Source organism: Microtus ochrogaster, linkage group LG4, assembly GCF_000317375.1.
Source record: "Microtus ochrogaster isolate Prairie Vole_2 linkage group LG4, MicOch1.0, whole genome shotgun sequence".
NCBI lineage: Eukaryota > Metazoa > Chordata > Mammalia > Rodentia > Cricetidae > Microtus > Microtus ochrogaster.
This window is the reverse complement of record NC_022030.1, coordinates 31,824,818-31,852,162: the sequence shown is the minus strand read 5'-3', so window position 1 is coordinate 31,852,162 and position 27,345 is coordinate 31,824,818. Positions and strand designations below refer to the sequence as shown.

Sequence of the window (27,345 nt, the reverse complement as noted above, 5' to 3'; positions counted from 1 at the left end):
GCAAGAGTGGAACATCTTGTCTCTCTGAGGCGTCTGCCCCCTCGAGGAGAGCTGTCGAGTCTCTGAGCTCACTTCCTCTTCCGCCCAGTATTCTGCTCCTCCCACTTACGTTCTAACCTATCAGGTCAAGCAGCTTCTTTATTAAATCAACCAATGACCTTCCTCCATCAACTGATCCCCAGTTGATGACTCTGCCAGGGGAGGTGGCTTTGCTGGAAAACTTCTTTATTAGGAATAGGCTTTGGGAATTCATAGCCTTATCCTAATTTACCTTATTTCCTCTGTTTCATGTTTACCATTGAAGATGCGATCTCTTAGCTCCCTGCACCTGCTGTCATGTCTACCATTTGCTGGCATGCCTTCCCACTGTGACTGATTCATCACTCTGGAGGCATACATCAAAATAAGCCCTGTAATAAGTTACTTTTAGTCACTATACCTTATTACAGCAACAGAAAAACAACTAATAAAGAACTTGATAACAGTGGGAGGCTTATTGTTATGAAGAACTTGACTATGTTGGTTTTGGGAGAAATGTAGAAAATTTTGGAACTGTGGAATAGAAAAGTAATTGAATTCTGTAAGTAGAACTTCATGAGTTGTTCAAATAGGATCCTGGAGAACAATAGTGCTGAGGGAAATCTGGAAAATGGAGGCACAATTCAAGAAGATCCAGAGGGGAGTAAAGACAACTGGTCTAGCAGTTATTCCTATGATGTTTTGGTACAGCATTTGTCTATCTTCTGCCTGTGGTTCCAAGAACTTGACTAAAACCAAATTAAAATATATAGACTAGCTTCATTGGTGGAGGATATTTCAAAACAGCATATCTTTGTACCTGAGGCTTGGTGTTATGTCTCCTCTTATATAGGTCTTCAGCAAAAAAGAAGTGAGATGGAAGAAATAAAAATGTACAGTTTCGAGAGAAAGGGACTTCTAGTAAGTTTAGTGTTTCTAATAGAGGCTGCAATGGTAGTTGTAATTATTAAGGAGGTTAGCATTAATAAGGAGAGACCTCTGCACTGGAATAAAGGAAAAGATACCCTAAAGGCACCCATGTAACCTTTTGATTTGTAAATTTTTTTTCAATAATAATGATAATAAAAAGAGAGCCGGAGGGTTTTCTGTTCTGAGGAAGTTAACAAAAGTTACTACAGATGTGACTCCAGGCTGTCATGGTCCCTGGAAAACTGGAAACCAAATCTGACACTGTTGTTCACAAGGTATTATAGGAATGTGAAAGATGTAAAAGTGAGCGGCCAGTTTGTAAATTCCTCCTTTCAAGTTTCAGTGTGCTGCTGAGGCCAGCCAACACTTAGCAGGGCAGTCCCTTCAACAGGAAGAGTCTAAGAAGACAAGAGGCTATGAGAGACCATTCTATGAAGCTGTGAAAGTGAATCTGAGGTAGCAGGGCAGGCAACAAGATTTTGGAGATATCAAAACAGTGAAATATCTACCAGAGAGAACAACAAACTGGAAGTAGGAAAGTGTATTGCAAAGCTGGAGTGGTGTAGCCATCTAAATCCCCTGACACTTGGCCCAGATTACATGCTATTACTCCTGTGTTTTGATCATACTTTGGGCATCTTCAGTATATCCCCATTCCCCTGGTTTGGAAAGGTAATGTGTATAATGCGCCTTTAAATATTGGATGTCTGTAATTGGCCTTTTGACTTTATGTGGGGTTACAGTTTAGGGATTTTCTTGAATCTCCAGAGACCTTGGCTCTTTAAGCAGTGCTGAGACTAAATGCATTTTGCATTATGATGCCACCATTAGCTTCCGAGGGCCAGTGAGTAGAATATGGTAGTTGGAGCCAATAGGCTCAGGGATATAAATACTTAGTTCTTGGTTGTTGGCATGGTTTGTGAAGGCAGAGTAGTCTGAATGAAAAACATATTACTAGGGACAAGGAAGGTTTGAGAGCTCATATCTTTGTCCTGCATTCTGATCAGTTGTTCTGCTTTGTGTTTATTTAGCAAACCCCAACTTTTTTCCCAAGGCAATGACATGTGGAAATTTAATTTTGGAAAAATGATATTGAGTAATTTTGTGAAAATTTCAGTAACAAAAAAATGACATAATTTATCTAGTATTACCAAAAAAGGAGAAATGGAAGTGGACTTTTCTGTCCTGCCAGCCAGTTTTCAAATAACCATACAGGTTGAATGAGCTGCGGGGCTGCATTACTGCCACCTGGCTCCCAGCCGCCTGGCTAGCTTATGCCCCGAAATAATAACACAGAAACTGTATTCTTTTAAACACTGTCTGGCCCATTATATCTAGCCTCTTCTTGGCTAACTCTCACATCTGACTAACCCATTTCTAATAATCTGTGTAGCACCATGAGGCAGTAGCTTACCAGGAAGGATTCTAGCCTATGTCCATCTTGTCAATAGCTCAGGCTTATTACTAACTAGCTCTTACATTTTAAATTAACCTATATTTTTTTTATTTATACTGGTCCACGTGGCAGTAACTTTTTTCAATGGAGCAAGTTTATCTTGCTTCTTTCCATGTTTCGTTACAACTCCTGAGACTCTTTCCTCCTTCTTCTTTACACTCTCTTTCTATCTGCAAGTCCCACCTAGTTTCTACCTGTCCATCTATTGGTAAGTCAGCTCTCTAACATGTAAATATGTAACACATATTTATAGTGTACAAAGACTGTTCCACAGCAGTAAAATGATCAAATTTAGTCTTCAGAGAGATAACAATATTTTGAAGATGCTATTTACAATTATATTTCAATTCAGATTTATCTAATATTTAATACTGTAAAGTTGAAAAATCCATGAGGGAAACCAATTTTATTATATACTTGCACAAGAAAAATTAGTTAACAAACTAAAATTATATCAATTATCATTATTTTTAAGGAATGATGCAGAACTGTAGCCCACTTCACAAAACAAGTATTCATATAAATTCTGTAATTTTGGTTTATAAAATACTTCCTACACAATTGTATAAGCCTTTAATTATCAAATTATCAAAGTATTTACTCATGGTAACTATTTCCTTGTTATAAGCAGTTGCAAAACTACAATTAATTTTATTTACTTAAATATGTATAATTCACATTACTTACATAGTCCCAACAATATGAAGGCCATTTTTGTCTTACTGTAGATCCAACAACGACCTTTACTTCCACATTTACTAACATCCCAGTAAATACAAGAACTACTTGCTGTTAATTGAAAAAGTAGTGGTCCAGGGATGGATCCTATAAAATAGTAAATGATAAAATAAATGTTTATAAACACACTATTGACCAGGACTAGAATAATTTCTACATGCTCTCTCTTACAAACACCACACACATGCACATACACACACACACACACACACACACAATCCTCTAAACATATTATTTAAAATACTGGAATATTTTTATCAACCGTCTCATTGACCCTGATAATCAATATCCTGATCCCTGCATGTATAGAAATTATACATGACCCAGAAAAGAAAATATTGATGTGTTTCTAAATGATCATATTGGAAAATTGCATTCTAAGTACCATTTATTTCTATAGACTTTTGATGTTTTTGATTTGCAGCAGGGAAGCTTCCTTGTAGTGGTATATTATTTGTATTTTGATAAATAAATCTTGCCTGAAGACCAAAGGCAAAGCTAAAGCCAGTAGAGGTCAGGTAATAGTGACACACACTTTAATGCCAGGATTTGGGAGACAGAATCAGGATCACATGTATCTGAACTTAACTGCATTCTGGACATATTATACTCCAAACATTCCCCTCCAATAATGTTAACGTAGAGGGAAGAGATGACCTTAGAATGGATCATTTTACCACATTAACTAGGTAAAAAAATTAAAAACTTATGTGGAAAAGGTCTCTGAGTTAATTTTAAAAGGAAAATTGAGACTTAACTCTCAATTGTAGTCTTTTTGTAGTCTTAGTATAGTTAATGATTAAAGTTGGCTTTGGAGTTGGAGTGTGGCTTTCCCCTTCTCTAAACCCAAGCAGGCTTATTAAAGTGAAATTCAAAATCTGTCTTTGTCAGAAGAGCCATCTTATATGGGACATAAGAAAAACAAATATATAAAAAACTATTTTATTATTACTAAACTCATAATCTTTTGGCTTTATTTTGAACTTTAGACAGCTTTTCTTAAGGTATAAGATTTTTAGGGTTGGCAAGAGACTTGGCTCTAGAGGGGTTCCCAGGTATTCACAGGAATGTCACCAGCTAGGTCCTTGGGCAGTAGAGGAGAGGGTACTTGAACTGGTCTTGTCCCATAGCCACACTGATGAATATCTTGAATATCACCATAAAACCTTTGTCCAGCGATGGATGGAGATAGAGACAGAGACCCACATTGGAGCACTGGACTGAGCTCCCAAGGTCCAGTTGAAGAGCAGAAGGAGGGAGAAGATGAGCTGGGAAGTCAGGACCATGAAGGGCTGGTTCACCCACTAAGACAGTGTGACTGATCTAATGGGAGCTCACCAAGGCCAGCCGGACTGGGACTGAACAAGCATGTGATCAAACTGGACTCTCTGAATGTGGCTGACAATGGAGGTTGACTGAGAAGCCAATGATAATGGCACTGGGATTTGATTCTACTGGACGTAGTGGCTTTTTGGGATCCTAGTCTGTTTGGATGCACACCTTCTTAGGCCTGGATGGGGGGGCTTGGACTTCCCACAGGTCAGGGTACCCTGCACTCTCTTAGGACTGGAGGGGGAGGGGAAAGAGTGAGTGGGGGAGCAGAAGGGAAATGGGAGGAGGGGTTGAGGTGGAAATTTTGAATGGTATTATTTATAAAGCAATAAAAATAATAATAAAAAGATTTATGAGATTAGTATATATGTATATATTATATATAAATATATATTTAAACTCTGTTTCATGATATTAACAGTGATATAGAGTACTAGCTAATTCTGGAAAAACATTTCATCTCGCTTTCTGTATATGATTTTGGGTTTGAGTGAGTGTTTAACAGTTTTCTGCAGTGTACCACAAGCATGCCTATAAGACTTCAAAGGTCCTGAGTTCCTTGCTAGTGCTCTATCTCCTTCTGCTCCTGATTTGGACCTTGAGATTTTGTCTGGTGCTCCAATGTGGGTCTCTGTCTCCTTTCATCGCTTGATGAAGGTTAATATTCAGGAGGATGCCTATATGTTTTTCTTTGGGTTCTCCTTATTTAGCTTCTCTAGGATCACTAATTATAGGCTCAATGTCCTTTATTTATGGCTAGAAACCAAATATGAATGAGTACATCCCATGTTCCTCTTTTTGGGTCTGGCTTATTTCACTCAGGATAGTGTTTTCTATTTCCATTCATTTGCATGCAAAATTCAAGAAGTCCTTGTTTTTTACTGCTGAGTAGTACTCTAATATATATATATATATTCCATACTTTCTTCATCCATTCTTCCATTGAAGGGCATCTAGCAAGAGCAAGGAACTCAGGACCGCGAGGGGTACACCCACACTCTGAGACATGGGGATGTTCTATTGGGAACTCACCAAGGCCAGCTGGCCTGGGTCTGTAAAAGCCTGGAATAAAACCGGACTTGCTGAACATAGCGGACAATGAGGACTACCAAAAACTCAAAAACAATGGCAATGGGTTTTTGCACATACTGGCTTTGTGGGAGCCTAGGCAGTTTGGATGCTCACCTTTCTAGACCTGGATGGAGGTGGGTGGTCCTTGGGCTTCCCACAGGGCAGGGAACCCTGATTGCTCTTTGGGCTGATGAGGGAGGGGGACTTGACTGGGGGAGGGAGAGGGAAATGGGAGGCGGTGGCGGGGAAGAGATAGAAATCTTAAATAAATAAATAAATAAATAAATAAATAAATAAATAAATACTTCAAAGGATGGGACGCTACAATGATGATGCCTCCAGGACTATGCTAACACAACTAAGATAGAAAAATATCATCTGAGGATCAGTTTTGGACTGCTCAGAACTATTTTGTGGTAGCTAGCTGAAGTAATCCAACCTAACAGACTACTCTAGTCAGGAATTGAAACAAGAAGCCGTGCACTTTCCCGTTATGGACTGGACAAAACATGATACAGCTACCTCCCCAGGATTGGAAAATTAACACAAATTTTTCTTTTCAGGATCCCCTAAAGATACTGTCAACCCCAGACAGCAGAAAGTAAATTTAGAAATCTGATGCCCACATTCCCAAGAGGTGGGGTGGGCGGTTTTTGGCTGTTCAATGGATTATGGATATTTGTCATTGTTTAGGGGATTAGGTGCAAGTTATTATTGGTAATGGTCTGGAACAAAGCTAAACAAAGGAAATTAGATTCAAGGATCTTGCTTTGAAAAGAAAAAGAGGGGAGTATGGTAAGATAAAAAAGTAGATTATTGAATCTTCTCTGAAATAAAAAAGGGAGGATGTAAATACAATAAGATAAAAATGTAGATTATTAAATATACTTTTAAGAAGCAACTACTAGCTTTAAATGTTTTATGTTGGATTGGAAGTTTTATAATGTATAAAATTTTGTATGTTGAGATTAATTTTTAGAACAAACTGTATATTCATTTCTACTCCTGCTAATGGTATTTTACCTGTGTAACTCATTTAACAATGTAATGAAAATTTCTACTCCTTAGAAAATTATCATTACCAACCGTTTAGATAATAAGGAAATTCATGTTAATAGTTAGTTACCTAGTATAATTGAACTTGTAGCCACACTGGTATTTCAAGGTTAAAAAAGATACATTTTAGATAGAAGGTCATCTTCAAACATTTCAGAGATCAAACAAATATGACATTTAAGATGATTGAATAACCTAGGTTCCTTTTTATGACAGCGAGGCATATCTGCTCCTAGTAGTACCAGTCTACTTCAGAGGTGATAATGGGTATCAAAGAAACTCCATGTGGAGTTTACTTTCTCTGTGGCAAAAAATAAGTTGTTGAGCAAGAAAATGCCCTTGCCTTGACTGCTGACAGTATGCTGTATTAATTGGACAAATAAGACACAAAAAAGTGATTGACAAACATTGTCAAGACAAGGAGAGACAGCTCTTCAGTATGTTTTGCTTCAAAGAAAAGTCTATCAGACATGCTAGACCTGTAGGCCAAAGATAGATTCCTCAATAATGCAGAGGAACTTTGGTAACTGTTCAGGCAGACAGCTGTTTCTGTCACTTCTCCCACTTTGTGGAAGTCACTTGCTTGCATTTCCTGCTTACTCAGTTAATATTATTTCCTTCTTGGGTCTCTGAGGTAGTTGAAGACAAGATAGTTAGAGTTAGAGTTAGAGTTAGAGTTATAGTCTCCCTCATTTATGAGACCCAGAAAAGAAATTTACTAAAGGAATGTAAAGTATATAAGGTTGAGAGATATCAAAAGATAGTTTTGGATAATAATGCAAATTGTTGTAGAAAGTAAATTAGGTACAAAAATTTGGATTCACCAAGATGAGATACATGTGGAGTATTTTCTCTGAGTTTGTGGAATCCAAATTGACTAGATATTCTTGATGTATTTGTTACCTGTGTATATTGTATTTAGCGATTATACTTCCTGTATATAGTTTTTTAATAAATGGAGACTTCTCTTTTGTTCTCAGCCACCCAGACCCAAATAATCACACAGAAATATTAATTATATCAATGCTTGGCCATTATCTTAGGCATATTCCTAGCTAAGTCTTATATCTAAAATTAACCCATATCTACTAATCTGTGTATTGTCATGAGGCTGAAGCTTACCAGAAAGGTTCCGGACATCTGTCTTCTTCAGCAGCTACATAACATCTCCCTGATTCTGCTTGCTTTCTCCTGTATCCTGCCTAGCTTCACTCTGCTAAGCCATTGGTCACAAAAGCTTTATTCAACAACCAATAAAAGCAACATATAAACAGAATGACATCCCACATCAGTTTTTCTTATATCATTTATAGATTTCTTCTTTATTTGAGACACAAAGGAGAAATGTAGTGGTATATTATTTGTATTTTGATAAATAAATCTTGTCTGAAGACCAGACGCAAAGCTAAAGCCATTAAAGGTCAGGTAATGGTGACATACACCTTTAATTCAGGATTTGGGAGACAGAGTCAGATGATCTCTGTGAGTTCAAGGCCACCTTGGGCTACACATGGTGGTGGAGGCTCAAATGTTTAATCCCAGTCTTAGGGAGTCACACATCTTTATCACCAGCATGAAAAGAAATATAAAATGGGAAGAGAAAGAGCCTTAGTCTGTTTAGATCGTGGCTGCCCCGCCTTGGTAGAGGTAAGACTTCTCTAGTTGCTTGGCTGCTTTGTTTTTCTGATTTTCGGACTGAACCCCAATATCTATCTCTGGATTTTTATTTTTTGTCTACACTTTCTATTGCAGCAGGTATTAATGCAGATGTGTTACTATTCAAAGTGCTAAGAATACTTGGCTATGAGTGTTTAGCCACAGATGTGACATCTCTATGGCCCTCCTCTCTTCAGAGGCTCTGGGGACATTATAGAAGAAGGGGGTAAAGGAATATAAGAACCAGAGGATGGAGAAGAGAGTTATTCCTCTGGGAATAACATAGCTATTGCATACGTGCACTCATAATAGCTGTTCATACTTCACAGGTCCGTGAAAGATCAAGCCAGTTCAAAAAATGCCACCATGGATTTGGAATGACATTGGAAGCCCCAGAAAATTCAATTTGTTCTTATAGAAATTAAATCATAAGTGGTTGCACAAGTTTGCATTCCCACCAGCAATGGATAATTGTTCCCCTTACTCCATATCCTCTCCAGCAAAGGCTATCATTGGTGAAATTTGGGATCAACCTACACCAGGATCCAGCAATACCACTCTTGGGAATATACCCAAGAGATGCCCTATCATATTACAAAAAAAATTGTTCAACTATGTTCATAGCAGCATTATTTGTAATAGCCAGAACCTGGAAACAACCTAGATGCCCCTCAACGGAAGAATAAATAAAGAAAGTGTGGAATATATATGCATTAGAGTACTACTCAGCGGTAAAAAACAATGACATCTTGAATTTTGCATGCAAATGGATGGAAATAGAAAACACTATACTGAGTGAGGTAACCCAGACCCAAAAAGATGAATTTGGTATGTACTCACTCATTTTTGGTTTCTAGCCATAAATAAAGGACATTGAGCCTATAATTCGTGATCATAGAGAAGCTAAATAAGAAGGTGAACCCAAAGAAAAACATATAGTTATCCTCCTGGATATTGAAAGTAGACAAGATTGCCAGGCAAAAATTGGAAACTTGGGGTGGGGGTTGGAGTGGAAGTAAGGGGAGATGGGGAAAGAAAAGTGAGAAGGGGTGGATGGGGAGAGCTTGGGAGAATGGGAGGGTTGGGATGGAAGAAGGGTGGATATGGGAGCAGGGAAGTATATATCTTAACTAAGGGATCCATTTTAAGATTGGCAAGAGACTTGACTCTAGAGGGGCTCCCAGGTGCCCAAGGCGAGGTCCCCAGCTAGTTCCTTGGGCAGCTGAGGAGAAGGAGCCTGAAATGGCCCTGTCTTATAGCCATACTGATGAATATCTTGCATATCACCATAGAACCTTCATATGGCGATGGATGGAGATAGAGACAGAGACCCACATTGGAGCAATGGACTGAGCTCCCAAGGTCCAAATGACAAGCAGAAGGAGGGAGAACATGAACAAGGAAGTCAGGACTGTGAGGGGTGACCCCACCCACTGAGACAGTTGGGCTGATCTAATAGGAGCTCACCAAGGCCAGCTGAACTGGGATTGATGGAGCATGTGATCAAACTGGACTCTCTGAACGTGGCAGACAATGAGGGTTCACTGAGAAGCCAAGGACAATGGCACTGGGTTTTGTTTCTACTGTATGTACTGGCTTTGTGGGAGCTTAGTCTGTTTGCATGCTCACCTTCCTAGACCTGGATGGAGGGGGGAGGACCTTGGACTTCCCACAGGGCAGGGAACCCTGACTGCTCTTTGAAATGGAGAAGGAGGGGGAGGGCTGTAGGGGGACGGAAATGGGAGGAGGTGGAAATTTTTAATAATAATAAAAAAAGAAAAAAATTAAATTCATAGATGCATCAAATTGAGAATCATTGGTGATGAAGACATTTAATTTGGGGACTTCACAAGCTTACAGGAAGTAGAAAATTACTGTGAGTATGTGAAGGTTTTGTAAAATCTCTCAAAGTCACTTTTGTGAGATGATAAAAGAAACTTCAGGTTCAAATTCATGGCTCCAGCCTGACACAACATAAGTAATGTATATTTTACTTAACAGGATGGCTTTTATTTCACACATTTTCTTTCTAAATTTAATTAGCTCCCAACTTTTTCCAAGCAATCTCCTATTTACTTGTTTTGTGTTATTTTACATTATTATTTATTGGTAATTTTAAAAATACATATAAACAAATTTATATATAAATATGAACAATTTGATACATTAGGCATATCTGAAAATACATACCTAATAATCTCAAAGCTGTATAGGTCACACCCATGCCCAGGGACTTTAAATTGTTAGGTAAAGTTCTGAAAGCAAATAACAATATTACCTATGTGTTAGGTTAATGTTTTATATATAAATATATATATTATATATTATGTCATATTGTGACTATATATTATAAACATGAATTTATAAATTATATATTTATACATTATAAAATATTATAATTATGTATGTTGCATAGTTTAGTATACAAATCTTTAGCTAGTTGACAAAAGTTCAATTTTCCATATAGATAAAGTATAAATTTTTCCATTTCTCTATTATTTAAACACGTTGTCTACAAAGCTCATCATTCTTCCCAAGAGAAGGAACTTCATGAATCAGATCTGCCTAAGTCTTCTCTTCCTGAAGTGGCTTAACTTTCTTCCTCTTAATTCATCTTTCCTCATGCTGGCAGGCCCAATTTTGTTTAGAATCCTTTATACTTTTGTGAAGTCCACTTCACATTTTTCTAGTTTGCTGGAGATTTTGGATTCTACACTCCAAAAATTATTTTGGTAAACATCATTTAACTTCCAGGCTTTTGCCTGGGTTATACCTAAATGGTACTTTGGATGAAGGAGAAAGGTGAAGTCAAGTCCCTTTCTTTAGGATTCTTCCCCATAGTTTATCAGGGTGACTGAGTGCTACAGAAAGGTGTCTTCCTTACAGGTATTTTTCAGTCACACTCCCTTAGAGTGAAGATGTGAATACCATGCCTTGCCAACTGACATTTGGTGGCCATTTTATTCCACTTTCCTTTAACAGTCCTAATTTCTGAGTTATCCACTTTCATGTTGTACCCTTATTATTTTCACTCCTTAAAGTAAATGAAAACCTACTTTGCATCAGTTTAAGCAGAAGAAGTTCAATTACATTCATGCAAAAAACTCTAATTAATTTAGCAAGCCACACATACAGAGAGAAGTCATTAAAGGTACGAGGGGTTTGTTAAGAAGAAAAAAAGATGAAAACAAGTGTCAGAAACAACTAAAATCCATTGTATATATTTATAGTTATGAATGAGAATGTTGAAAAATTAGACAGAAGGATCTCTGTGTTTCTTGTTGATTAAAACAAATATTTGTTGAAGAAGAAAAGAAGTGCAGAGTTATGTTTTAAATCAGTTCTTTGTAAAGCTCCTTTGTTATTTATTTCCTTTATTAAAACGAAACACTTTAGAAAATGCTTCATTTATAAAAACGTGGCACCGAATTTTATGGCATTTCAAAAAAAAATCACCTTAATTCTACCCATATTGACCTGGTCAAGCATACATTGTATCAAATTCTTATAATAAAAAAGTAATGATTACTGATTACCCACCAGCAATTCAATTATTCTATAAATATAAGATATATTTCCACAAGTAGATTGACAAGAGATAAAAACAACCGCTGTATTTTAGGGGCAAAATTTTTGTTCAAAGGTTTTCATACAAAGCAGAACTGTTGGGAATAGGCTTCATTACAACACAGTGTTTTGCATCATTTAGCATGGGAGTTTTCTTATATGTAGCATGACAGAATTTTTCTCTGAAACAAAATATACTGACATGAAAAATTAGTAAGACATATTACTTATGCTTTACTTAAACCATCTTTGTGAGACAAAAAATAAGTTGAAAGCTTAGTGATTTCTCTGAGTTTCCAGCCTAACTGCATGCTTATTAGTTATTAATTTAGACATAGAGGCTAGAGGGAGAACTCAACAGGTAAAAGCACCTCTGGTGACACCCAAGAACCTGACTGTGCTTCCTCAGAATCCTGTAAGGGTCCTGTATTCTCTTCCATTACTATACCTATTGGCCTTTATGCTAATATCACAGTGTTTTTGTCACTATGGCTTGGCTGCATAAGTTAAAAGCATATATAGCTCCAGCATATGCTTTTGTGTTCATCAATATTTTGGCTATTTGTAATCTTTCATATCTACATGTGAATTTTAGAATTTTCCATCGTCTTACGAAGAATGACAATAGAATACATTGATGGAGATCGTATGAGATTGTAGATTGTATTTGGTAGGATGATCATGTCCCTAATATCAACTCTACTGATCTGTAAACAGGAAATATTTTCTAATAAGAGGGAGGGGTGCTACAGAGGTCAGAGGAAAACTTTCAAGATGTGTTTTTTCTTTCTACCCTCATGTGAGTTCAAGGGATTGAACTCAGGTCTTCAGACATGGTAGAAAGTGTCTATTCTCAGTGAGGCATTTTGCCAGCTCAAGTATGGGTTCTTTTATATTTACTCTTCCTTGAATTTTATTTTCGTTAACAAAATTATCATTAGTGGGCCCAAATGAGAAGTCTGAATATGTTCTAAGATTTCTCCATATTCCAACAAAGTGACAATTTTCACCCTTTTAACAAAGCTAAATATTTCCCCAGTATGGGCTATCATATCTCTAAATATCACTATTACATACTTACATTCTTTTTTCTCTAGTTCCCCCATTTAACTCAGTTTTTCTTTCTATCTTCAAACTACCCTATCAAGATGACCATTTGACTGTAATCCCAGTACCAGAAAGGCAGAGACAAAGAAAAGCATTGAGAAAAACTGGGGTTATACAGGTAGACCCTATCCACCAAAACACTTAAACTACAACATAAAACAAAAACAAAACATATATCTCATCAATTATGATTATCCATTTTAAAGAATTTCATTATACATATATTTTGATCATACCCTCCCCTATTTTCTCTTCTAGTTCCTTCTTATTCTTCATCCTGCTTTTTTTTTCTATCAGAAAAAAAGGATATTTCACATATTTCTGTCTCTACTTTTACTCCACAGCTATTTGTGATGATGCCAGAAATGAGCTATTGTTTTCCCCTTTTGTTGGTCATCTTTTACAGGATTTTTAGGACACAAATATACTTGTTAACTTGAAAAGATAAATTTAATGTCATTTTATTTTGTTCCTAGAATAAAAATGAATGTTAGGTGGACTTTACATATTCTAGAACACATGAATGATAAGTGTAGAACTAGGGCTAAGTACCCATTCCAAATAATCAATTTTATACTCACATTTATGCAACAATTAAAAAAATTCCGATTTATGGATTCTTCATTTGTGTTATAAAAAGTGAATGTAATCTATGATTTGTATTAACTATATTTTGTTACTAGTGCATAGATACAGTTTCTACATAATTCTAAATAATATTAGAGAGTAATCTTTGCAATTCCAAAACTATGTCACTTAAGTTAAAGTGAACCTAAATGTAACATCTATATAAGTTAGGCAAATAAACAAGTATATGGAAAAATTATACACAAAATTTAACAACATAAATATTTTTCCTCTTTATTTACTACTTTAAAACATAGAAAATCTTTTGCTGTAGCAATATGAACTATTTCTAAATGTATAATTCTTTAGTACCAAATGTATAATAATTATGAGTATTACATACTTACCGGAGTATAATCAAGGTTATTGGTGTACTAGCCGAACTAGAAAAAGCAATCGAAGAAAAGAAAAAAGCAAAAAACAAAGGTAATGTGTTACACTTGGTATCACATTTTCCAGGAATGGCATCAATAAGATCTCCTTCAGAATCTGCATTTGTCAATCCTTTTTTAATGCAAGAACAATTGTAGTATGTCTATGAATATTAAATATAAAAAAGAGCATTTAAGAAACAATCAGGAGACAATAAATTTATTATTATAAAAATAAAAGGAATTAAATCAATATCCAAAGGGAAACTACCCAGTGTTCAGACTGCTTTTGGTTTTATGAATTTTTATTTATTAAGATGAAAATATAATCATACTATTTTCTCCTTCCGTTACCTTCTCCAAACCATTCCATGTACCCCTTTCAGGTGCAGCAAGGGCGAGGGTAGGAAGAATGGAAAAGAGTAAGAAAACAAAAATCCAGGATAGGATGAGAAATGTAAGTTGAACAAAAATTGGCAATTGCAAAATTTGGTTAAGGAACTTTGATCTATACTCTTAGAAGCCACTCAGGTTGCTGAGATTATTGAATGACCAAGGCAAGGATAAAAGTAAAGAACTCCTTTACATTTTGATCCACTAAAATGCCAGAGGAGAAAGATCCCTTATGTTGGGCTCCTGGGACAGAGTGCAAGTGAATAAGTGTGTGAGAAGATCTGAAGGACCAAGGTGCAGTACAGTAAATGTCTACAAAACACAGAGTGAATAAAGTGACTAATAATAATACTGAAAACAAAATTTAGAAGTCAGTTGGTGAGATTTCAGGATACTAGGCTCTAAAAGTATTGAAGAATTTGAGAAGTCCATATTTTATAATGAACTGAAAGTAATGGCCTTGCTTTTGCACAAGAGAATTGATATTGAAATCATGAACTGAATATAAACTCTGACTAGAAATTAGCTAAGGTTTGTTCAATGGAAGCACAGAAGTATACAGATAAATATTATATATGTTTTTATATATATGTACAAAATTATTGGGAAAGAAATAGTGGAGGAATTATAGAAGTATCAAATTAGATCCTCATTAGTAATTTAAAAATTATCATGAATATTAGAGAGTGTGTCAGTGACCCAAGCTCTAAGTCCTCTGCAAAGAATGGCAGTAAATGTCTCAAGGCTGAACCTGGAGGAAATAGGAGGTGCAAAGGAAGTACATTCTGCTGAGAAAAGTCAACTAGAGGTACTTGGGGGAAGGAGGACAGAGCATGCTCTACATCATCAGAGAAACAAAAAGGATGTTTACTTGTTAGTGGGAACCTTTTGGGAAGGGAAATAGTTACTGACTCAAACTACCCAAAACAAAGCACTTTCTAGAGTAAAGTAGACATTAGTTAGAGGATGAAATAAAGGAAGTAGTGTTTGGATGAAGAGCACTTTCTGATTTTAGATGACAGAATAGAAAGTTTCAAGGCGGGAGCAACGGGTGAGAAAGGAAATCAAATGATGTAATAGAAAAGTCAGAAATGTGTGGGGATAAATTACCTCAAAAGCCATACCACCTTTTTTTCCTCTTTGTTTGGACCTAATTTGTTCTCATTCTTATTCTTAGTAGATGCCTGCTTGTTTTCTAACAATAGAGAGAAAGTGGGTATGAAAGTGGGGAGGATCTAGTAGGGAGTGAAGGAGGAGAAACTATACTCAGAATGTATTATATGAAAAGAGGTATTTTCGGTTTAAACATCATTCAAAAGTAAGTGAAGGATTGCCTACAAAAAGTAAAATATATGAGCAAATATTAGGAGATGTCTCACTTAATAGAATGTTTGTTGTGCACCAAGAGGAACCAAATTTGAATACCCAACACCCATGAGAAAAGTCAGTCTGTAACCCTAGTTCTGGACTAGAAAGGGGAGAAGAATGGATCCTGGAGATTACTGGCCATCCAGCCTAAACAAACTAATCAACTCTAGATCCAATGAGAGATCCTCTCTCAGAAGTTAAAGCAAAGATCAACTGAAGAAGACATTCACTACCATGTTCTAGATTACACACACACACACACACACACACACACACACACACACACACACACAGCACAGCACACTAAATTAAATGAATAATAATATGTATGTTTGCTGAAAATTATACAACATCAGGACAAATAGTTTAAATATATTTCTGTTGAAGGAGACCCAAAGACCCCCTTTCTGTTTATAAAAAACATTTAATTAGTCTTTGGGCCACTCAGAAGAAAATCACAATTTGTTTAAAAATATCTGATACATTTCACAAGTCGTTATGAATGCATATGAAATGCTCTGATGCATGAGAATAGTTTCTTGCTTCCACAGTATCTCCTTTATTAGGCTCCTCTAGGGGTTGCATTGTGTTTATATGACTTGACTCGCTATATCAGTTTCTTTTGTAGGATTTTGTAACAAATTGAAATGTAAAAGAAATGAAAAGTCCATTTGTTAACTCTTTATGTAGTCCCCTATCTAACAGAATTTCTCTGTTTTGAAACAGAGTATGAACTTTAACAGAAACTCAAGATCATCCGTTGACACCTAAGAAGTCCTTAGTGCTTTGGGTGAGATGAAGCTTTCCCACTGATAGTGAGAATGAAGTCTCCATTGAACTAGGAAGTGGAGGACAGAACTCCTGAGCCTTGCTTTCCTGTACTCAAAGCTGCATCAGCTAACAAGAAGAACTAGCTGAAAGGCCAAGGTCATAGAGAGCAGTCCAAGGGTTTTATTATATAAATTTTATAAAAAGGGATTTTTGAAGCATAAATGAGTTTCAACAAGCTCCACTGTCTAGATTATTACTATATAGAAAAGACACACTATTTTTGTTTCAGAAAAGTGAAAGTATCTCCTTTGTTTTGACAAAATTCTGATGGAATTATGAATTAATTGTTTCTCATAGAAGCACAGGAAAACTATGTAGAATTCCATTAGAAGTATGTTCCTAAGGAGGATTTCCCACAAATGAAAATAGTTCATCAGTGATACTATACTTAGTCTCTCAATAAATGTAAGTTTGCTGTATGGTGGCATGGTGGACATTTGCAACTGCATATGCATATTTTAACATAGTGAGGAGAACTGGGTACATGTATAAAGCAAGGACTTACAGTAACTTAGTCAGCTTTTGAAGATGAAAAAAGTCTATAGGGGAGTTCATTATACTTTTCTTTTACATTTAAATTTCTCCCATATTTTAAAGACTACTTTAACATGCAATATTTAAGAAACATGATAATTATAAATAGCATAAATATTGTTATACTAATTCTTGTTAATATTGTTATGCTACTTAATCATAAGTATAACTGTAGATGTTGATGTGTCTATGAATCAGTATGTCGATTTACTGCTCTCTTTCTTCACAAGAAACAGGAGGTAGAGGAAAATAAACACACAATTAGAACATAAATCTGTAAGTTTGTGCCAGTTAAAAGGTAGAAATTAAAAAACTGTAATAGTCACCTTATAGTTATATGTTCACCCAGGGGTTGGGAAGATAATCCCATGAGTAAAGTGTTAACAGTGGGGACCTGGGTTTGATCCCCAGCACCCACATAAAAATCCCAGCTTGGTAGTGTGCTTGTAGCCCCACTGTGGCAAAGACAGAAATGTATGGGTCCATTTGGCTCTTGGGGCCAAGTACCATAGCCTATTTGTGGAGCTCCAAAGCTGTGAAAGACTGACTCAAAAATCAAGGTGGTTACTCCTGAGGAATGACATCGGAGACTGGCCCCAATCACTGCTTCATTTACATATTTCGAGACTGAGTAGAACAGAGAAAAGTCTCCAGCGTTTGAACTCCACAAACTTAGACAAGTGGTAGTTTAATCAATTGCTCTCTATAACAGAACATGGACTAGGAAAAAATAATGCATTCTGGGTTGTTGTAGCAGTCCAGAAAATAAGAAATTTCATGCTAGTACCATGCCATGTGTAACTAGAGTTTTTAAGCAGATTCAGTTATGTCATATTCTCTCATTCATATGAGTTATCTATAACTCTAGTTTTCCAGAAAGATATGTTTTGTGAAAGCCTTATACATGTGGTAAGATTTGGGACACAAAGAACTGGTGACTAGGGATGTAGCTCAGCAGTAGAGCCCTTGATTCAACACCCTACTTAAAGATAAGTCCTACCTATATCTGAGATGCTGTGGTGCAAGTAATGAAACAGCAGAGCAGGCATTTTGAATATCAGCAGAAGGCACATTTGAAGGAAATATGACTCACAGGACAGCACTGGGCAAGCCTGGTGTGAAACATTGTGAGTTAAAGATTGTGTTCAAAGTCCAGTGAGTTGGGAAACATAAATTAGGTTTTATCTGCGTGTTGCTAAAAGTTTGTGAGAGAACTGGAAGTAATACCAAATCACGATAAAATGAGCATGTTACTAGAAAGGAAGAGGCATAATAAATACAAGTTACCTTTTCATTGTTTAATTCTTTAAGAGATACGCAGCCTGCAAAGCAGGGAGAGAAATACTCAACATCATCTCTTCCACACACAGAAGCATAGTTAGGGCTTGTGCAGCCACAGTGCTTATTGCATGGAGCTGTGAGGTTTCCCAATTTACCTGACCTGTGATGTTGAGATGAAAAACAGTTATAATGCCATCATTTAAATTATTAACGCTGACATTACGATCTCAATCATATCCACAAACATCCTTACTGAAATAATTTCTTTTTCATAGATTTGCTAGGTTGTAAAAACATTATAAAATGCACATTTAGGAGGGTACCCCTTGATTGTCCTGGAGAGATGGCTTAGTTCTTAGGAGCACTTCCTACTCTTCCAGAGGACCAATATTTCATTTCCAACATCCACACTGAAGCTCACAGTCATCTATAACTCCACTTCCAGGGAATCTGAAGCCCTTTTAGGGTCTCTGCAGGCACCAGGCATGCAAGTGTTACATATACATACCTGCAAGTGAATACTCATTCACACAAATAAAAGTAGCCAAATCTTAAAAATATACCACTTAAATTTTTATTATGCTATAGCAAAATTGTCACCACAGTCATGTTGACAAAGAAAGTCATCATTGCCTGCAATGGGTTGCCCCTCTTCCACACATATACTTCAAAGATCTCTACTACTCATATATAATTCCTCTACTTATTAGTAATATCTCCTTGTCCATTTGTTCAGATTTTATAAAAAGCAATCACAAGAAACATTTTCCTTGCCTCTTTTGCACAAATAACCTTTATTTGTTCTTCTATGGACTTAGGTTTTCATGACTCTTGTATAAGTATTAAAAGCAGAATATTTAAATAGTATATAAGTTTTTATAGTAATTATTTTAGATTTTACATATGTGGTATTTTGCTTGAAGGTATTCATTTGCACTTTATTAGTTAGTGTAGTGTGGCTCTACTTCTTCCTTGGGATCATTGGCAGCATTGGTCCTCAAGGGTGGCAGCAACAGAAGCAAGGTACAGGGTTGCGACAGCTATGGGTACCACAAAGACAGCAGAAGTCCAGGAGATAGACTTTGGTGAATCAGCTCAACTTTGTTCCAGAATACAAAGAATGTGTTCAGGAGGACAGGACTAGGGAGCTTGGGCATGAACACAAATCTTAGTTATCACCTGTGCACCAGGGAAGGCTTCTAGAAGGAAGCTGTGCCAAGGGTCAAGCTAACGATAAATCAGGTGTATGATTTAGAGACAGCTTTCAGATAAATTCAGTCCACAGGGCCTAGGGACATTCTCCAAATAAGGGCAGATAGAGAGCAGGAAGTTTCGCTGGGGAGGGAAGGAGTCTCTAATGTCGTCTAGTTTTTGGAAAAAGCTGCCATGTCAGGATAGACCACAACCTAGCAAGGTCTTCCAACATGAAAGGAAAAAAAAAAAAACATTAAATCTCTTGGGAATGAAGTTACTGACAGTTCTGAGCTTCTATGTGCATAATGGGATCCAAACCTGGGTCCTCTGGAGGGAGAGCAAGTGTTCTTAAACACTGATCCGTTTCTCTAGCACCCTACATTTTTTCTAACTTTTCAAGAAACAAACAACAACAAAAAAAAGAAACAAATCTTTCTATATATTATTTTCTTTTTGTTTTTACACTTTGTGGCTTTTTGTTTGTTTGTTTGTTGTAGTGGCATTTGAATAGTATTTTAATAAATAAAGCTTGCCTGAAGATCAGCCTACAGATCAGGTAGCTATGGCATGCAACTTTAATCCCAGTAGCCACACTAGTTTGCCATAGAAACTGGGCTATGCATGCCTTTAATCCCAGTGGTGCATACCTTTAATCCCAACCCTAGAGAGGATTATAAAAGAGGAGGAAACAGCTCTCAGACACAGTCTCATTCTGAGATTGCCGGAGGTAGGATCACTATTTTCAAACTGAGATCAAGGTTAAGTGCCAGTAGCTGGCTGTTTTACTTTTTGGATCTTCCGGTTAAAGTCCAATTTCTCTGTCTGAGTTTTTATTAATTGTGCTTCAGTTTGGTATTTAGTTTTTGATGTCCTTGAAAGCCTGGCATGATGGTGCACACCTGTAATTCCAGGAGTTTGGAGGCAGAGGCAGGTGGATCTCTGTAAATTCGAGATCAGCTTAATCTACATAGTGAATTCAAAACAGCCAGTTATACATAGTGAAATGCTTCTCAATAAACCAACAATCACAACAAGCAGAAAAAGTTTTTTAAAAGGTAGATTTAATTTTTTAGGAAATCCATTTGGCAAATTTCTTCCTAGATTATGAGTTTTATGTTATGTAAAAGAAATTTTTGCCAAATTCAAGATCAAAAAGATTTTCCTTAAAGTCTTAGAATATTGCATTTCACGTTTGTACTTATGGTTCATTTTGAATACCTCTGCATAATACAAAGTAGGGATTCAAATTTGTTTTTATCTAATGGTCCCAACCCAACAGAATTTTTAAGTCTTCACATTTTAAATATTTTATCTCTGAATATGCATGTCTGCGAAAGAATATGCATACTCTGATCAATCTGTAGAAAGCTACCTGTATGTAGTTTTTTTATTGTCAAACTGCTAGTCAATAGTATTTTTGCAAATAACTCTAAAGTTTCTACTTTACCACATCTGAACCCTGCCAAAGATCAACTATCTATATGTACATGAATTTCTATTTATAGTCTCTTTACTGTACTTTATTAATGTATTTTTACTACTCTCTCAGTTAACATAGTTCTACAATGTTTATTGGAAGCAAATAGGGTTAGTCTTCTAATTTTGTTATTTTCTAAAAACTTTTGTTTTTCTAGACCATTGTATATCGATGGCTATCTGAGATTTTTATTGTTAATATCTACAATGGAAAAATTGACAGAACACTAGCCAGAAATGGCAGAGGAACAGATTCCATATTTAGTGATAACCCTCCTGCTATATCACAGAGTGCTACTCTTTAAATATGTCCTCACAAGCAGTATTGAGCACTGGACACTTCTTGTGAGAAAACGGATGTGACTCATGAACACTTCATCTTCCTGTTCTCAACTAAACCTATTGATATCTCCAAAGGCCCAACTGACATTATAACAGAGAAGTTGAAGTCATCAACATGTAAATAATGGGGCAGATTAAAAACATTCACATCGCACAATTCTTTTTCTTACTTTATTTTTATTCATTTTACATTCCAACCTCAGTTCTCCCTCCCACTCCTCTTTCTGCTCCCCCTCACCCCCCCACAACAGCCCACCCCTCCATCCACTCCTCCAGAAAGATTCGGCTGCCCATATAGAGTCAACAAAGCCTGACACATTAAGATGAAGAAAGACCAAGCCCCTTCCCTGCATCAAGGCTGAGAATGGCATCGCATCATAGGGAACGGACTCCAGAAAGCTAACTCATGCACCATGGATAGATCCTGGTTCCACTGCCAGGGGCCCCTCGGAGAGCGCTAGCTACACAACTATCTCCCCCCATGCAGAGGGTCAGGCCAGCCTCAGGTTCTGGGAATTCAGACAAAGAGGAAGGAGGAATTAGATGAGCAAGGGAGGTCAAGATCATAAAGGGGAAGTTTCCAGAGACTCCTCAACCAAGCTGATGGGAACTCAGGAACTCTAAACTGGCAGCTGTGGAGCCTTCATGACACATCACAAAGTTTAATTATAGAGTTAGCGGTAGTAACTCAGAATCCATGGAGAAGTACTAATCTTCAAATTTGAATTTCTTTTAAGAACCTTTACTTAAAACTGTATATTCTGTGTTTGAAATAAAAGCCTTATTGATTAACATCTAATATACTCATTTAAAATATACAGTCCTGTTTTTAGTATATTTATGTATGTGAGGTTACCTTAGTAGTCAATTATTTGAGCCTTTTCTCATCTTCCTTTCTCCCTCATTTTCTTTCCATTTTGTTCTCATTCCTTTCTTCTTGTTTTTTCTCCTTTCTTCCTTCCTTCCTTCCTTCCTTCCTTCCTTCCTTCCTTCCTTCCTTCCTTCCTCCCTTTTTCTTTCTTCTTCTCTTTCTTTCATCCTTCTTTCTTCTCTCTTTTCTTCTGTGAGACAGATTTTACCCCCACAATCCAACCTGACCTAAACTCACTATATAGCCAAGGCTTACCTCCAACTCATGACAATCGCCACTCAGCCTCTTATGGGCTGTAGAACATTTTTATCGCCTCAAAAAAATACAGATGCTGAATTTCATCAGGTAATTACTTTTTGGCTACCTTAAGAGTTTTTCCATTTTATTTTTAGCTTGTTTAATATGATATATCAATTATTTTTTTCTCTGTAAACCTATTTTCTTGATGATTCATGGTTGAATAAAATTTACATAATCTTATAAATTCATGGATATGAATATACAACAATGAAAATAAAATAATTGCCATGTATACCATTTTAAGCATTTATCATTTCTTTGTATTTGTGAATACTCAAAGTTCTTTTTGCCAATTGTTTAAAAAGTATGTAAGAAATTATTAACCATTTCTTTTTGTCCTATACATTAGAAGTTATTCCTCATTTACAAATGCCTCCTTGAACATATTTACCATCCTTTCTTCATCCACTTCTGACTCCCCAAACTACCTCAACCTCTGGGAGGCACTATTTTATGTACTTTGAACAGTGTTTTATAATTTTATTTTTATTTTCTTTTTTTTTAAAAAAATTAATTTAGGTTGACCTGGAACTTACCATGTAATCACAATTTTTATTGTAGTAATTTACTTTCTTGATTAAATTTACTCTTGGGAATTTTATTTTATTTGTTTTTTGTAACTACAGCTGACAAGATTGCTTTTCTCATAATTTTCACAGGATGTTTTCAAGTATTGATATAACATGACTGCGTTTAGTTCTTTCCTCCTAGCCCTTTGTGACATATGGTGTCTGCTGTACCGGCTCTTTGACCTCTAAAATTAATTTGAATTTCTGTGTTCCTAGTTTAGTTGAAGGATGGGCATTTATTTATTTATTTTCAAAGATATAACGTTGTGTTAAGGCAATCTTTTGGGGTCTGGAGAAATAACTTGGAACTTAAGAAGGCTTGTTGTTCTTCCTTCTAGAGAACCCAGGTTCAGTTCCCAGGACCTACATCAGTATTTCGCAAATGCCTATAATTCCAGCTTAGGTAAATCTGATGTGCTCATCTGGCTCCCAAAGGCACATGAGTTAAACAGAGACAAGCATGCATAAACATGAATAAAAAATATTTTGTTTTTATTGAGCTATAACTTTTTTCTCCACTCCTCTTTCTTCCTCCCCCCTTTATGCCTACCCTTTTCCATGACCCCCATACTCCCAGTTTGCTTGGATCTTGTCTTTTTCTACTTCCCATGTAGATTAGATACATGTAGGTTTTCTTAGGTTTGTCTTTGTTGTCTAGGTTCTCTGGGATTGTGAATTGTAGGCTGTTTTTTTTTCTTGTTGTTGTTGTTTTTTTCTTTTTTTGCTTTATGTCTAAAAGCCACTTATGAGTGAGTACATATGATATTTGTCTTTCTGGGTTTGGGTTACCTTGCTCAATTTAATGTTTTCTAGATCTATCCATTTGCCTGCAAATTTCAAGATTTTTTTTCACTTGTTTAACAGACATTTATTACTTTAGTTGAACAACCTCTATACAATTTGTTTTGCTGAATAGAAAAGAATTCTAGGTCTAGATTTTTATCTAGTATTTTCTGGAAATCAGTAAAATCCTTTAGAAATCTGAAGAGAAAAAAAAAAAACAGTTTAAGAAAAGCTTCAATTAGATCGTTAAGCCCGCTAGCCCAGATCCCTAATAATGGCTGTACTGTCTATTCATTCCATACTCAAATGCATCCTGGGACCTAGTACAAGGCATGGCAAAAACAAAACATGGTGGTATGTGTGGCCTTTGTGAAATGTCAACCTCTGACAAATATACCAGGGACAAGTACCACTGGCCACTACCTAAGGAGAGACTAATGAAGTCATATAGCCAACTGCTTTCCTTACCCCCACGACAAATTGACTGGCCCAGGATTGTCCTTTAAATACCCAAACATCCTTGTTATGTGACTAGAAGCTTCCTAATGGGTGGATACAATCTTGACCACAACTTTTTAGAGTTCACTTGACTGGCATTAATTGAACCCATCACTGGACTACAAACACTAAGGGAAATCTGCCCTGAGGGCAACTTCACCATACCGTTCCCACATAGGCCGCACCCCACCCAAAATTCAATCACCACCACCTTCAAAACACCAAGGTGTCAACACCTATTATTGGACATCAAACTCATCCTCCTGAGATCCAACAGAATACTGAAGCCTTTTCCAATTTTACCTGCTTCTTCTGAAAATGGGGCATTGGATTCAGTCTCAAATTGTGGGTTGTAGCTGACCTCCCTTTTCTAAGCATGTTCCCAAAACAAGCTGGAAGCTTCTCTTCCTACATTTCTAAGCAAAATTCCAACTCTAAAGCAAGCAGCCACTTCAGTGACTAGAAGATTTTATGATCCCAAGAAAGCTGCAGGTTCTATCACATGCACCAAACACTTCTACAGGGCAAGTCCTATGACTCTTCACACACAGGATACCACATGGTGTAAACCATACACCGAAACCCCTAAGCAGGTAAGGCAAAGACAGAAAGGTCACCAGAAACAAGACATACCATCACTATAGTCTTCAAGCATTATTGCACTTTAACCGCTATAATCCACAAAGCATTCATGACAATCTATGACAGTTTTAACAGACAAATAACACCTTTAAACAGACAGCAGTATACTATACCTATTATTTCTTTGGTTTTTCTGTCTGGGTTATTTGTGCTCTAGAAGCATAGGACATTTAAAGTGTTACAATTATGGCATTATATTCTATCATTCCTTGTAAGTTAATGGCATTTAGTTTATGTAGTTGGGTAACATGCAGGTGTGTTGTGAGTGGACAGATAGTGTCTTACTTGATGAGCAGCATCTCTTTGCCTGTGAGATTACAAATTCTCAGACTTGACATACTAAAAATTTTGATGATGGATGACAGCAAAACTTGTTTTGACATGTATTTTATGAAATTGATATTAAGGTTGAAAAACAGCAGTGTTTATGACAAACATAAGTATTTTAAATATTCACAAAAGAGACTATACTTAATGCTCATACTCCACTAGTCCAGTTTCTTATATTATGAACAGAAAGCTCTTACCTCCCTTCATTTTTCCGATGTTCTTTCAGCTAGTAGAAAATATTTTTTATAAATTTTGCTTCAAATTATAAAAATTGATCATGTTTTCACATATATAACATATCACTCACTCAAAAATAAACATAATTATAATATTTAAAGCATTTTATCTTCTGTAGTAAATTGTATTTTACTGTAAGACAAAAATATAACTTCTTTTTTTTCCTAGCACTACAATAAATCTTGTAGTAAATATGTAGGTTTATTAAATACTGGAGAAATAGGTCAAATTGGAAGTGGTGCCTTAAATTCTATTTCCAGTTTGGTAATAAATTTCCTAGGAATATATTTTTAAAACATGCATTATCTTTAGGGTTGAAATATCTACTTTACATATATTATACCTTTTTTTTTCTGCTCCTCTCTCTTCCTCGTCCCTCCCATTCAACCCTCTCCCATATTCCCCATGCTCCCAATTGACTCAGGAGATCTTGTCTTTTTCTACTTCCCATGTAGATTAGATCCATGTATGTCTCTCTTAGGGTTGTCTTTGTTCTCTGGGATTATTAATGGAAGGCTGGTTTTCATTGCTTTATGTGTAAAAAACACTTAGAAGTGAATACATATGATATTTGTCTTTCTGGATCTCGGTTACCTCACTCAATATGATGCTTCTACATTCATCCATTTGCCTGCAAATTTCAAGATGTCGTTATTTTTTTCTGCTGTGTAGTACTCCATTGTGCAAATATACCATATTTTCCTTATCCATTCTTCAGTCGAGTGGCAGTTAGGTTGTTTCCAGGTTTGTGGCTATGACAAACAAAGCTGCTATGAACATAGCTAAGCACATGTCCTAGAGAGTGTATTCTCTACTCATGACATTTTGTTTTTTGCTTTTCTTATGTATATAGGCTCTTCAAAATGTGTATAATTCTCTATTGGGGGGAATAACGTAATTCTGTTTTAGCTAAAATATATTTAAAAAATATTTCCTATGAATTTTAAATAATTTCCAAATGAATTTGTAGAGGAGTGATCTGTTTATAACATTCAATATTTAAATAAATTACTTATGCAATTCTTAGTTTATGCATTAATTTTAATTAGTAACATCTTATTTTACTCATAAATGTTTTTGTACAACTTAAATATCTGAACATTTTATTTGGGCCTCTTATTTGTTAATTCTCAAACAAATTATTCAAAATGATATATTTTTCCATTTGTTTCTTGCTAGAGTAATGAAACAGTTAAGTCTAAGTACTTTTTGTTCTCAGGGATTTTTCAGTTGATAGGTCATTAATTCTCCAGCTGCAGATACTCTGAATTTTTCATTATTTAAATATTTCTCCATTCTGTAGTATAATGATTCCATCAGATTAACAAAAAATTTTGCATAGAAAAGGCTTTTAATTTTTATGTTTTTATATATTATCATTTATTGTTAGTTACAGATATATCTTTTCTTGCTATGTCTACAAATTCAAGACCTGATTCTAAGTTCTTTGGATCCATTTGTAAGAGAAGTGAAGCTGAAGTCATGTTTTCTAACCCTGTGGACAGCTACAGTAGCATGTTTTGGATGTTGGTTTGGTGTAATCTATGGTTCTCTCTTATCACTTCACTTGATTATCCTTGCTTTTCATTTACAAATGCAATACTTAATGTTAACCCATGCCAAGACTGCTGATTTCTTTCATATTTAATTTAAAATGTCCAGGCCAAATCACATTATACATATTCTAGTACTATGGTGTACTTGCTACATACCCTAACAGAAAGTTCTAGCTTTGATTTTAAATCACTTATGAATTAAATAAGTGTA

The 27,345-nt window shown here is 36.0% G+C and overlaps 1 protein-coding gene across 1 annotated transcript in view; it reads right to left on the bottom strand.

The window, feature by feature from the left end:
* The window catches only part of LOC101978933 (solute carrier organic anion transporter family member 6A1-like), a 61,074-nt gene that overhangs the window by 4,053 nt on the left and 29,676 nt on the right, over positions 1 to 27,345 (bottom strand). The window contains exons 7-10 of the mRNA XM_013351579.2: positions 18,343 to 18,496; positions 13,906 to 14,093; positions 10,448 to 10,512; positions 3,092 to 3,229 (exon numbers count right to left, since the gene is read on the bottom strand). Of these exons, the coding sequence (XP_013207033.2) occupies positions 3,092 to 3,229; positions 10,448 to 10,512; positions 13,906 to 14,093; positions 18,343 to 18,496 (545 nt within the window). The remainder of the gene's footprint in view (positions 1 to 3,091; positions 3,230 to 10,447; positions 10,513 to 13,905; positions 14,094 to 18,342; positions 18,497 to 27,345) is intronic.